At 56.0% G+C, this 12,786-nt stretch overlaps 2 protein-coding genes across 2 annotated transcripts; one reads left to right on the top strand and one right to left on the bottom strand.

The window, feature by feature from the left end:
- The first annotated feature begins 263 nt into the window (after positions 1–263).
- Positions 264–1,030, top strand: C19H19orf33 (chromosome 19 C19orf33 homolog). Its single transcript, XM_051162769.1, is given in 4 exon segments — positions 264–285; positions 396–493; positions 590–664; positions 790–1,030. Coding segments are annotated over 4 exon segments (312 nt in total). The 3' UTR covers positions 907–1,030.
- A 65-nt stretch (positions 1,031–1,095) lies between these two features.
- On the bottom strand, positions 1,096–4,485 carry Yif1b (Yip1 interacting factor homolog B, membrane trafficking protein). Its single transcript, XM_051162767.1, has 7 exons — positions 4,255–4,485; positions 4,048–4,152; positions 3,879–3,957; positions 3,731–3,788; positions 2,709–2,864; positions 2,543–2,636; positions 1,096–1,251 (listed from the first exon to the last, which is right to left on the bottom strand). Exons 1-7 carry the CDS (start codon positions 4,453–4,455, stop codon positions 1,096–1,098), a joined length of 849 nt encoding a protein of 282 aa, XP_051018724.1. The 5' UTR covers positions 4,456–4,485.
- Positions 4,486–12,786: the final 8,301 nt, after the last annotated feature.

Raw genomic sequence — 12,786 nt, 5'->3', positions numbered from 1 at the left:
AGCGAGCACCCCAGCAAAGGGGGTAATTGATGACCGACCTCATTCCTGTCCCCAGAAACCCACAGCCACCCCACCTCCATTTCCCACAGAGGAAAGTCTGGGTGGGGCTGGGAGCGGCAGGGCCGTGAGTCAGGGGCTAAGAGCCGGGAGGACAAAGGTCTGCAGGTGGGGCTGGGCAGAATCCAAGGGGTGTGCAGGTCCCACCCCTGCCCCAGGCACTGCCTGCCTCGGGCCTCGGCCCTCCAGACCGCCTAGTCCCCGCCATGGAGTTCGACCTGTCGGCAGGTATGCTCCCCGATGGCGGATCTGCGGGGCGAGGGGGCCGGGCTCTAGTGCGGCGACCCCCACTGCAGGCCACCCCCGCGCCACCCACCTGGCTTCCCTCTCCTCTGCAGCCCTGGGCCCTGGCTCTAAGAAGTCCGAGGGGGCAGGTCAAGGCGGAGACCGCAAGCACTGTCCTCCTACAGCTCAGGCGGGCGCCGCTCACAAGCCGGTAAGTCCCCTCGCCACCGCGTGGCGTCCCGAGAGCCGGGACGGGGCTGGCTCCCCCGGGTCCCGGCTGGAAGCGTGTCAGCCGGCCCTGCCTCAGGCTCACATCCCCTCCTAGCACGGCTCCTCCGACTCCAGCAGCAGCAGCTCCAGCGACTCGGAGGCCGAAGGGAAGGTAAGAGGCCGCCCTCGCCCGCTCGTCCCCGCGCGCGCGCCGAGCCCGGCCCCGCAGCCCCCGCACGGCCAGGCAGCCCCGCCCCGCACTTCTCCCCCTCCCACCCACCGCCCTCCGCTCCCCAGACGCACGCCGCTGGCTCCAAGAAGCATGACCGCTCCGCGGACAAGGCCAAGAAACCCAAGGTGAAGAAGGAGAAGAAAAAGGAGGAGGAGAAGAAAAAGGACAAGGCCCCCCACTGACTTATTAAACGCGCGGCCCGCCCGCTCCCCAGCGCCCTCTGCGGGTCGGGAGCGCAGGCGGCGCCGGCGCATCAGGTTTATTGTTGCGGGTGTGCAGCTGGCGACGGGACACGAGCACCTCGGCCGGGAGGGAGGGCAGGAGGGCGGGAGGGAGGGGGGCCCGGGGGCGGGCGAGATGAGTGTGGCCGCTCACCGCACCAGGTGGAAGGTGAGCCAGTACATGAGCAGCGGCTGCGCGGCCGCCACCGCCATGGTCAGGTACATGCGCAGCTGGTTCCGCGCCCCGCGGACGGGCACCCCTTCGGCCGCCGCCTGGGCCAGGATCTTCAGCCGCAGCGTCCGGATCTGGGTAGCAGGGAAAGATGGGTGAGCGTCGGGGACACCCTAAGTGCCAGGCAGCCCGGGACGAGCCCCTACACCCTCTGCGGCCTCCAGTTTGCGCTCCTAGAAGGTTCTGCGGAATAGCTACCTCCCCCACCCCCAGCAAAGCCGCCTACCCATGCTAGGCAGTGCACTACCACTGAATAACACCCTCAGCCCGCAAGACACATTTTCTTTCTTTTTTCTCAAGACAGTGTAGGATTTCTCTTGTAGACTAGGCTGGCCTCGAACTCACAGCTTAACACATTTTCAAGACAAGCTAGAAAAGCTATTCTCTTTTTGTTTTCGCTCAAGTACATACTCTTTCCTGTCTCAACCTTCTTAGTGCTGGGATTAGAGCCCCGAGTCACATTTGGCTTCCCCGCCCCCACGTGTATATATGTCTGTGTTTCCTATGGTTCGGCGCTTGAGTTCTTTCCTTCCACCATGTGGCTTCCAGGAATAGAAGTCAAGTTGTCAGGCTTGGCAGCAAGTGCCCTTCACCAGCTTAGCCATCTCACAGGCCCCCAGTGGGGTGTGTGTGTTCATGTATGCACACACATGGTTTGTTTGTAGAGGCTACAGAGGACACCCTCGGGGGCTCTCCTTTTTTTCACACATGGTCGGTTTTTCATTAAGCAGGCAGTTACCAGGTAGGCTAGGCTGGCAGGCCAGTGAGCCCTGGTGCCCATCTCCAATTCCTAGCTCTGTGATGACAAGGGTATACCTTCACTCCAGCTTTTCCCCCTAAATGTGGGGGTCTAAGGATTGAGCTCAGGTCCGCCTGACTGTCGGAGCCATCTCCCCGCTCTCTTAGCTTGTCAACTTCTGCCTGTGGGTCAGGTTCTCACTCACCTGGGTCTAAATCCTGACTGCGCCTGTGAGCTGGCAGCCCTGGCCTGCAGCTTCCCGACTGTGCCTGTGAGCTGGCGGCCCTGGCCTGCAGCTTCCTGACTGCGCCTGTGAGCTGGGCGGCCCTGGCCTGCAGCTTCCCGACTGCGCCTGTGAGCTGGGCGGCCCTGGCCTGCAGCTTCCTGACTGCGCCTGTGAGCTGGGCGGCCCTGGCCTGCAGCTTCCCGACTGCGCCTGTGAGCTGGGCGGCCCTGGCCTGCAGCATCCTGACTGGCTGTTGCTCTCACAGAACCCACACAGGTGGCTTCCCTCTCCCAGGAGGCTCTCCTAGGCCCCAGACTTAGTTCCTGGATGCTCAAAAGCCCTCCCCGATTTGGTCCAGGAGGCCATGGCCTCAGCCTTGCCCACCCCGAGCCCCACTCACCATGAATACAAAGATGGACACAGAGCACCAGGCAAGCACCAGGTAGTAGCCAATCTTCCCAAAGAGCAGGCCCGTGAGCACCCCGCCAATCATCCTGAATGCAGGGGAAATTGGAGTGAAGAGGAGGCCGAGGTCTGGGACTGGCAGGCAGGGTAGAAGCACTCACCCGACATATTTGTAGCCAAGGAAGGCCAACAGGTCGATGGTGGTGAGGTCAGTGTTGACAGTCACCAGGTAGAGACTCAGCAGGATGGCCACCACCTCCAGGGTCAGCCAGGCCAGGGCCGAGCTCGCCTGTAGTCCCAGGAGGTCTGGGGAGAACCTGCCGGAAGTGACACCCACGCTTGCTCGGTCATGGGGCTGGTGGCCTAGACACCCCTGAGCATTACCTGGGGCAGCCCTGTGTTGAGGGCACTGGGGACGCATCAGGGACCACCACCAAGGACCTAGGTCTGTCTCGATGGTGACACTCATGTCAGGGCTTGGATGGGGGACCTCGGAGCCCTGAGAGGGCTACAACCAGGGCTCCTCCCTAAAGAAAGGACAGCCGGGCGAAGGCTGAAGAGTCAGGAACTTGCTCCACGCTGGAGCCCTAGCAATGGTTTTCTTTCCTTCTTTTTCTTTTCTTTTTTTTTTAGCAATGGTTTTCTTGACACTTGTTTTCAGTGCACAGAAGGGGGGACAGGCCACTGTGAGGGAGAGGTGGGCACACTCAGCCTGGGGCCTGTGAAGTGACACAGGATGGGAACCAGTGTATGAGCAGGTGGGTGCTGCACACACGGGCGGGGCACACTCCTGTGCCGGGCAATTGGAGGAGGAAGGACCCCGGGGTGGTGGCAGCGGGGCTGGGCGAGCCAGGGACAGCTGCACAGAACAGGGTGGGTGGAGGCCAGGCCCACCTCTTAGGCCGTTGGCTGCCATGCAAAGGCACAAAGGGTGAGTGAGGAGCAGCTCGTTTAGGGAGCTGTGAGGCGGAGGATAGACTTGTGGGTGAAGGCCAAGAGGAAAGAAGGCTGGACTTGGGTTACCCAGCACAGATGGGCATGATGCGGGCAGGTTACGGGGGTCACATGACTGACACTGTCTGGGCTGCCTGGCAGCAAGGTGGGGCTGTTCCAACTTAGGGGAGCTGTGACCTCTCTCAGATGGCTCTTGGCCACCTCACAGCCCCTGCTCTGGGGTCCTTACCTGTCCTGCGTCCCCAGTGCAAGGCCGGCCACCAGGATGTAGGTGATGAACGCCATGGCTGTGGAAGACAGACACCGTCAGAGGGCGGAGGAGGCCCTCGGCGGGCACCAGTCCCAGACTCGCCCAGGCGGTGGTGGGAGGGCGCGACCTGGGATGTAGAGGTCTGGGGCGTTGATGTCAAAGCGGGGGGCCACCGGAGTGTCCTGCTGGTATTGTACCTCCCAGTCCTGTGGAGAGAGTCGAGGGGGTAGTAGGGCCCTGGGACCGCAGGGACGGGACCCTTCCCGGCTCCCGGCGGGCTGGGGGGCGGGGCTAACCTGGTGTAGGTAGGGAAAGACAAGCAGGCCCAGCTTCTTGCCCACGTACATGGTGTCCACAGCGAAGTAATACTTGAGCTTGCTGACGGGGATGAAGCGGTCAATCTGCCGAGGCGATGCTCAAGCCTGAGGCCCTGGGCACACCCCCCAGCCTACGCCCCGCCCCCTGCCCAGCCTACGCCCCGCCCCCACCCCCAGCCTCCTCACATTCTTGTCCACCAGCTCCTTGCCCTGAGCGGCCAGGCTGCTCCCATAGGCCATCGCCATGTTGGACATAGGGTCAGCCAGGAAGGCTGCCTCGGGAGACGAATGGGTGGGGTAACCCAGACCACCGGGTGACGGCTGGCCTCCGTAGCAGCGGCTGGGGGCTGAACTCGTGTCATCAAAAAACTGGTGGGGATCAGCCATGCTGGGTTGGGATGCTGGAACCCTCCGCTTTGCGGCTGCGGAGGAAAAGGGGAGGAAGTTCGTTAGTTCTGCATACAGGTCCCACCACCCTTTGCGGCCACAGCTGGGGCAAGGGTCACCAAATGGTTGTGAAGTCGGATGGGCATCGTCAGCGCTGCATCCATGCTTTAATTACCCACCCATCACCTAGCCCCCATCTCTCATCTACCTATCCAGACGACGATGATGAGCTCATCACGAAGTTCCATGCCAACCACTACCAGCAGGGCCTGCGTTCCTACTCCCTCCACACTGACATCCCCCAGCCTCCGCCACCAGGCCTCTCCCTCCGTGTTCCCTGGCATGCTCAGCACATACCCCGCTCAGGGCCTCTGTACTAGCCATGCCTCGGTGGGAACTGTTCTCCCCTGACACTCTCCGGGCTCTCCTCTCCTCCCCAGGTCCTTCCTGCTGCATACAATGCAGCTGTCCTGGCAGGGCCCACCAGCCCGCCCTGCATGGATGTCTAGAGCACTGAGCATCAATTGGCAGATGACCTGTTTCTTTTCTCTTGTTCACAGGCAAATGCCCTAGTTCCTAGAACAGGTTTAGATCGGGCAGGTAACCTACTGGGCAGCTACGTGGCTAGGATGTAGCAGTGACCCCGTGCCATGTGTATAACACAACAGCTAAGCTCACATGCTCACAAGCGTGACAATTCAGCCGATGCTATTACTAGTTGGAAATTCTTTTTATTTATTATTTATACGGTATTCTGCCTGCATGTGAGCCAAGAGGCCAGAAGAGGGCACAAGATCTCATTGTAGATGGTTGGGAACCACCATGTGGTTGCTGGGAATTGAACTCAGGACCTTTGGAAGAGCAGACAGTGCCCTTAACCTCTGAGCCATCTCTCCAGCCCTGAAATTATTACTTTTTGTTTTGTTTTGTTTTACGAGACAGGGTCCCTCTGTGTAGCCTTGGCATTTCCTGGACTTGCTTTGTAGTCCAGGCTGGCCTCGAACTCACAGAGATCTGCCTGCCTCCGAGTGCTGAGATTAAAGCCGTGTGCCACCACTGCCCGGTCTTAAGATATTTTTTAATAAGGCAGAGTTCCAATATACACTTAAGCACAAGGGTCAAGAGGCTCTTCAGAAAGAGATAAGACACTCTGAGAGCGTGGGTGTGACTTGCCATTGTCCACAGTTTACAGAGGAGAAAAACAAGACTAAAGAAGCTGAGGTTCCGTGTTGGGAGGTGGTGGCGCACGCCTTTAATCCCAGCACTCAGGAGGCAGAGGCTGGCAGATCACTGTGAGTTCCAGGCCAGCCTGGTCTACAAAGTGAGTCCAGGACAGCCAAGGCTACACAGAGAGACCCTGTCTGGAAAAACAAAAAACAAAAAAAGAAAGGAAGAAGCAGCTCAGGTTGATAGTCACACAGATAGCACAGGATAGCACCTACTTCAAGAGCTTGCCCAGGCAGGTATGGGCTGCGTGCCCTTCATCCCAGCGTGTGGGAGGCAGAGGCAAGGGGATCTCTGTGTTCCAGCCCAGCCTGGTCTACATAGCAGGAGGACTACATACAGGGTGCCAGGACTACCTGTCTCAACAAGCAAACACTCTCCCCAAGAAGAAGAAAGGAAAAACAACAAGGTAGAGGGACTGGGGAAAGGCTTCAGCGGGAGGACCCGAGTTCAAGTCTCAGCCCCTCCCACCACCTTTAATGTCAATTCTGGAAAACCCAAGCCTTCCCACCTCTGGCCCCTGTGGCCTCTACAGGTACACACACACACACACACACACACACACACACACACACACACACACACACACACACACACACTTAAATAAAATCTTTAAGACAACAACAATAACAAAAGCAACCCAAGTCCGTGGTAGCTAGAACCCAAGTAATGAAATCTAAGGTTGACCTTTCGCATCCACCTCCTGGCTAAAAGAAATAAGTCTTTAAAAACAAAACAGATGCCAGGCGTGGTGGCGCACGCCTTTAATCTCAGCACTCGGGAGGCAGAAGCAGGCGGATCGCTGTGAGTTCAAGGCCAACCTGGTCTACAAAGTGAGTACAGGACAGCCAAGGCTACACAGAGAAACCCTGTCTCGAAAAACAAAAACAAAACAACAACAAAAAAACCAAAACAGGAAAAAATAAATAAAATAAAAACAAAACAGGCCGGGCAGTGGTGGCCCATGTTTTTAATCCCAGCACTGGGGAGGCAGAGGCAGGCGGATCACTCTGATTTTGAGGCCAGCCTGGTCTACAAAGTGAGTCCTGGACAGCCAAGGCTACACAGAGAGACCCTGTCTTGAAAAACTAAAAAAAAAAAAAAAAAAAAAAAAGAGTAACGTCTTTTGATTTATATCTGTATTAGAATTTTGCCTGCTATTGGGAGCCACCGTGTGAGTGCTAGGAACAGAACCACGTCCTTTGCAAGAGCAACGAGTGTCCGTGACTGACGAGCTGTGCCTCCAGTCCACTGTACATGTTATGTGCACACAGCGTGCGTGTGTGTGCAGAGGTCAACAGCTGTCTTGCTCAGTCACTCTCCATCTTACACTTTGAGACAGGCTCTCACTGACCACACAGCTCACTGGTCTGCCTAGGCAGGACAAGAAGCTCGCGGAACCCTTGGCCTCTGCAGGGCTGGGGTCACGGCATGCGCCACCATGCCCGGCCACTTATGTGGGTGCTGGGGATCCACACTCAAGTCCTCCCACGTGAGCAAAGTGCCAGCTGCTCCCTCACCTCTTGCGAAACACAGTCTCACTCTGTACTGGCCCAGGCTGCTCTTGAACTCAGGACCTTCTTCTGCCTTGGCCTTCCAAGTATCTAGGACAACGGGCCGACCCCTCAGGCCCAGCTTGCTCCACTCCTCCCTAATGGGCATTTGGTGCCACCAACCCAGGTAGTGCCAACCTCCAACTCCTTCTGAGACACCACGGAACCACCAGTTCCTCTTTCCCATTTCAGCCAGAGGTGGCTGGCTGGTATTCTGTCAGCGAGCTCCAGCTGGAGACACAGCAGCACAGAAGGCAACCGGTGCCCTGACTTCCTGGTCACTCTCTGGGGCGGATGCTTCCCAGCTCGCAGAGACGGGTGACCCAATTCTCCAGCCTTGCCCCCCTCTCACAGCCACGGTGCCTTTGGCTTCTGGGCGCATCTCTGCCTGCTCTGAGGCCTTCTGGGTCCAGCCCCAGGTCAGCTTCCTCCAGGAACCCCCACTAGCTGTCTCTGGCTTCCCCTTTCTGCCCACCTGGCCCCTCTTGACATCTACCCAACAGTCCCCCACTTGCATACACGACACCAGGCGCCTTGCCTATTCTCGGCCGCATTGAAGGAGTCTCCAGTGGCAGGCAAAGGTGATTTTTTTCTGGAGTACTGACCGTCAGAAACCAGGGCCTTGTGTGTGTTAAGCAGGTGCTCTACCACTTAGTTCCATTGCCAGCCTTCTTTCTATTTCTTTTTTATTTTAAACACAAGGTCTTGCCCGCCTGTGGTGGCGCACACCTTTAATCCCCAACACTCGGGAGGCAGGGGCAGGCAGATAGCTGTGAGTTGGAGGCCAGCCTGGTCTTCTACAAAGCGAGTCTAGGACAGCCAAGGCTACACAGAGACCCTGTCTCGAAAAACCTGAATAAGGGCTGGAGAGGTGGCTCAGAGGTAAAGAGCACTGTCTGCTCTTCCAGAGGTCCTGAGTTCAATTCCCAGATTTTATATAAATAAATAAAGTCAAGGTCTTGTTGGAGTGTGATGGTAAACGTCTTTAATTCCAGCACTAAGAAGGCAGAGGCAGGTGGACCTCTGGGGGTTTGAAAGCTATCAGGTCAGCTAGGGCTACATAGAACATGTCTCAAAGAAAAACAAACAAACAAACAAACAAACACAACAAAGCAAAAACCCAAAACAGAGTTTTACTAAGTTTCCCAGGCCAGGCTGACTTGGAACTAACTATGTAAGCCCAGGCTAACCTTGAAGTTGAGATCTTGCCCTGCCTCCCAAGCAGCTGGGTTTACAGACCTACACCACCGGTTTTTCCTCTGTGATCCACTTACTGGCCTCGAACTCAGTGATCTTCCTACCTCTGCCTCCCAAATGCTGGGATTAAGGGCATGCTGCACCACACTCGGCTTCTTTTTTATTTCTTTTCTTTTTTTCTTTTTTTTTGGTTTTGTTTTGTTTTGTTTTTTGAGACAGGACTTTCTGTGTAGCCTTGGCTATCCTGGACTCACTTTGTAGACCAGGCTGGCCTCGAATTCACAGAGATCCACCTGCCTCTGCCTCCCGAGTGCTGGGATTAAAGGCGTGCGCCACCATGCCCAGCTCTTTTTGGTTTCTTAATAAAAAGGTCTCAGGGCCTGGAGAGACGGCTCAGAGGTTAAGAGCACTGGCTGCTCTTCCAGAGGTCCTGAGTTCAATTCCCAGCAACCACATGGTGGCTCACAACCATCTATAGTGAGATCTGGTGCCCTCTGGATATAAAATAAATAAATCTGAAGGAGGAGAAGAAAAGGAAAGGTCTCACTATGTAGCTACTGCTGTCCTGGGACTCACTCTGTAGCCCAGGCTGGCTCTGAAAACATGGGTCACCCTCCTGCTTGGATCAGAGGCATGCACCCCATCACCTGGATAACCCTTTTAAAGGAACATGAGCCTTCTCATCCTCTACCCAAGATCAGGGACCACTGTGCCGTGAATCGAATACAAGTAACTCCTCGGCCCCGTGTGCCCTGCTCCAAGCCCTGCCAGCTGTGCTGGCCCCAGATCCCAGGCCTCTCAGGTCCCAACTCCAACAAACTCTTTGCTTAACAAGCAGTGCTATGATCTTGGAACCCCCTCCCGCCATGGACGCCTGGCAATGCCACACTCGGGGCTCTGCTCGGATGTTCTCTCTGCTCCTGGGCTCCTTCGGGCCTCATAACTGCCAGGCTGCTGTTTGCCCTCCCCAGCATCTACTCAATTGTCTGTGTTCTCGCCACAGGCCCCCCCCCCTCCATGAATCCCCTTAGGTCTTTCAGCAATAGGCATGCCCTCTTCAAGGAAGCAAGGACACGCACGTCAGGGCCAACATCTCCATTCCTGTCTCTGCCCGTGTGTGCGCTCCACACCACCAGGTAGTCAGGCTTGGTGGCAGGCGCCCTTCCCGGAGCCATCTCTGAGAATCTACACCTGACTTGTCCCACCGTTTCCTTTAAACAGAGAGTCGTCGCACCATGTTGCCCAGGCAGGCCTTGAACCCACAATCCTCTTCACTCCAGCTCTCGAGTGGAGTGGACACCTTGCCGCCCCCCCCCCCCCCCCTTTCCTATCACAGCAGCTCCATCGCTTCAGAAGGTCCCCGACCTCGACTCTGCGCTGGCAGCTCCCGCACAGGAATAATTGCTAGCTGGCCTCAGCTGGATCCCCCTGCATCAACAGGCCTCCAAGGCACAACCGGGGTTTCTGTCTCCGTCTCTCTGGTTCTTATTACATTTCAACTGCTCTTTTTGTTTGTTTGTTTGTTTGTCTGTCTGTTTGTTTGTTGTTTTTCTCGAGCCTAGTTAAGTGTCTGCCCTCCTCCTGAACTCTAGCTGTGAGAAAGCAAGGACCAAGGGCTTTGCTGGTTACTAGTGCGTACCCAAATCCCAGCCCAGGGCCCGTCACAAGGTTCGCTGGAGCAAGACACGTTAGATAAACAAATGGAACACACACACACACACACACACACACACACACACACACACACACATATATATATATGCGCCAAGAGGGGCTTAAAGAGGGATTCAAATTCACTGCTGGGAAAAGGAGGTTAACAGGACAGTAAGTACTGGTTCGGATCGTACACGGGGTGTAAATATGGCCCCGTCTGCACACCCAGCGGGCCCGTGCTACGGAGCGTGGGTGGGTGACAGCTCGTGGGCACCGGGCGAGCCTCTGAAAGGCGGCGAGCGCGGAAGGGCAGGTCGCTGACTGCAAATGAATGGAAGCCGCGTTTCTCGGAACGTCACGTTAAGCCCTCCTCCCACCTGCTCTCTTTTTAGAGGAATATTATTCCCTTAAAGAACCTACCCGCGACGCGCCCGCGACCCGGACCGGACATCCCTGTGTGCCCGCCGTGCGCGACCGCGAAGCGCTCGTGACCTTCCGTGCTGACCTGCAGTGACCTCGCCAACCGCCGCGACGGCGCCCCCACCGCCCGCCACACCCTCGCCCGCCCCCGGTCTCCTCAGCCGGCCACGTACGCCACTTACGCAGCCGGGGCGTCCCCGCCGGCGCCGCCAGACCCGCCGCGTGCATACTGGGACGCCACCGCCGCGACCCGCCTCCGCCGCGGTTCGGGTTGGGCCCGCCCGGCTCCCGTAGCCACGCCCCATTGGTACCGAGCGAGCCAATCGTAGAGCTACGCCTTCTAAGGGGGCGGCCCGGTTGAGTGGGCGGAGGCTTACGTAGGGGCGGGAACTGGAGCTCGTGACGTCAGGGGAGAGGCCGTCCCTGAGGCTCAACTGGGCGGAGCCTGACAACGATCCTAGGCGACGAAGGCTTCGGGCGGGAAGGAAAACGTTTTCTGACGGAGCGCAGGGGTTGACGGGAAATGTAGTTCTTTGCAAGGCCGGCGCTTCGATTCAGCGGAGAGCAGGGTGGTGGGGAGTGGTGGATTTTATCGCAGTTATGCGCGCTCTCTCGTTTACACAAGAGCAGCAGTCTTTATCAAAGTATTTAGGGAAAGGAACGAAGCTTTTTTTTTTCCTTCCCCGAGACAGAGTTTCTCTGTGTAGCCTTGGCTACCCTGGACTGGCTTTGTAGACCAGGCTGGCGTCGAACTCACAGCCATCCACCTGCCTCTGCCTCCGGAGTGCTGGGATTAAAGGCGTGCGCCACCACCTCCTGGCTAGAAACGAAGTTTTGCATAGTGGATCAGTTCCGTATTTCCAATACTGAGGAAGGGGAAAAGTTCAAAGCCATTCTAAGCTTTGAGCATAGTGCACTCTAATTTCAAAATAAATAAATAAATAAATAGGGGTGAGGTGGGGCGGAGACATGGTTCAGCAGTTAAGAGCACAGCTGCTCTTCCAGAGGACCCGGGTTCAGCTCCCAACACCCACAAGGCAACTCACACCTGTCTATAGCTCCAGTTCTAGGGGGATCTGACACTTTTACACAGACGTACATGTAATCAAAACACCAATGCACGTTAAATAAGAATAAATAAATAATAAATAAATAAATCATTTTTTTTTTTTTTTTTTTTTTTTTGTTTTTTTCGAGACAGGGTTTCTCTGTGTAGCCTTGGCCATCCTGGACTCACTTTGTAGACCAGGCTGGCCTCGAACTCACAGCGATCCGCCTGCCTCTGCCTCCCGAGTGCTGGGATTAAAGGCGTGCGCCACCACGCCCGGCTAAATCATTTTTTAATTAAAAAAAAAAAAAAGAGCCGGGCGGTGGTGACGCACGCTTTTAATCCAAGTGCCGAGTATTGCAGGATATTTGATTTCTATGTGATCCGTGAGGTTGTGAACTGTGAAAACCTCAATCAATCCTTGATCCCATTGTGAGCCCTGAGTGTGAACTGTAAATACCTGTTTCTTGTGGTTGAGCCCTCACACACCTTTAATCCTAGAGCTTTCTATACACAGGATTTAATAAAATTAACCCTAGGTCAAGAGGTAGAGCTAGAAACCAGCTGACAGGGATTAAGGAGTAGGGAAGGCTTTGAACTGTGATGCTCTCTCCTCTCCCCTTCTCCCCACTCCCGCACCCCCGCCTGAGACAGGGTCTCCCTGTGTAGCCCTGGCTGTCCTGGACTCACTTTGTAGACAAGGCTGGCCTCAAACTCACAGCGATCCTCCTGCCTCTGCCTCCCAAGTGCTGGGATTAAAGGCGTGTGCCGGCAGCACCACCACCACCTGGCTTGAGTTGAGGGTTATTTAAGACAGCCTGTAGCTCTTGGGCGTTTGGGATTTTAGCTTGAGCTTTTTAGCTCTCAGCTCTCAGCTCTCTAGCTGTTAAGTTCCTCAGCTCCTTGGCCTTTGGCTTTTTGAGCTTTTTCCATCAGAGCATGAGCTGAGTAGGAAGGGCAGCTGGGTGCTTTCTCTTCCTCTCAGAGCTAGCAGGTTTTCACCACAGCATCTGGCTCCTGAGTCTTTATTGGTTAAAATAGAACAATTTGGGATTTTCGATTAAAACCACAACTCAGGGAGGCAGAGGGAGGTGGGTCTCTGTGAGTTCGAAGCCAGTCTGGTCTACAAAGTGAGTCCAGCACAGCCAAGGCTACACAGAGAAAAACCCTGTCTCGAAAAACCAACCAAACAAACAAACAAAAAAGATACTGCCTATAGCCTCAAGCAGGTGAATT

Source organism: Acomys russatus, chromosome 19 (genome assembly GCF_903995435.1).
Source record: "Acomys russatus chromosome 19, mAcoRus1.1, whole genome shotgun sequence".
Taxonomy (NCBI): domain Eukaryota; kingdom Metazoa; phylum Chordata; class Mammalia; order Rodentia; family Muridae; genus Acomys; species Acomys russatus.
This window is presented reverse-complemented; position numbering and strand designations above follow the sequence as displayed.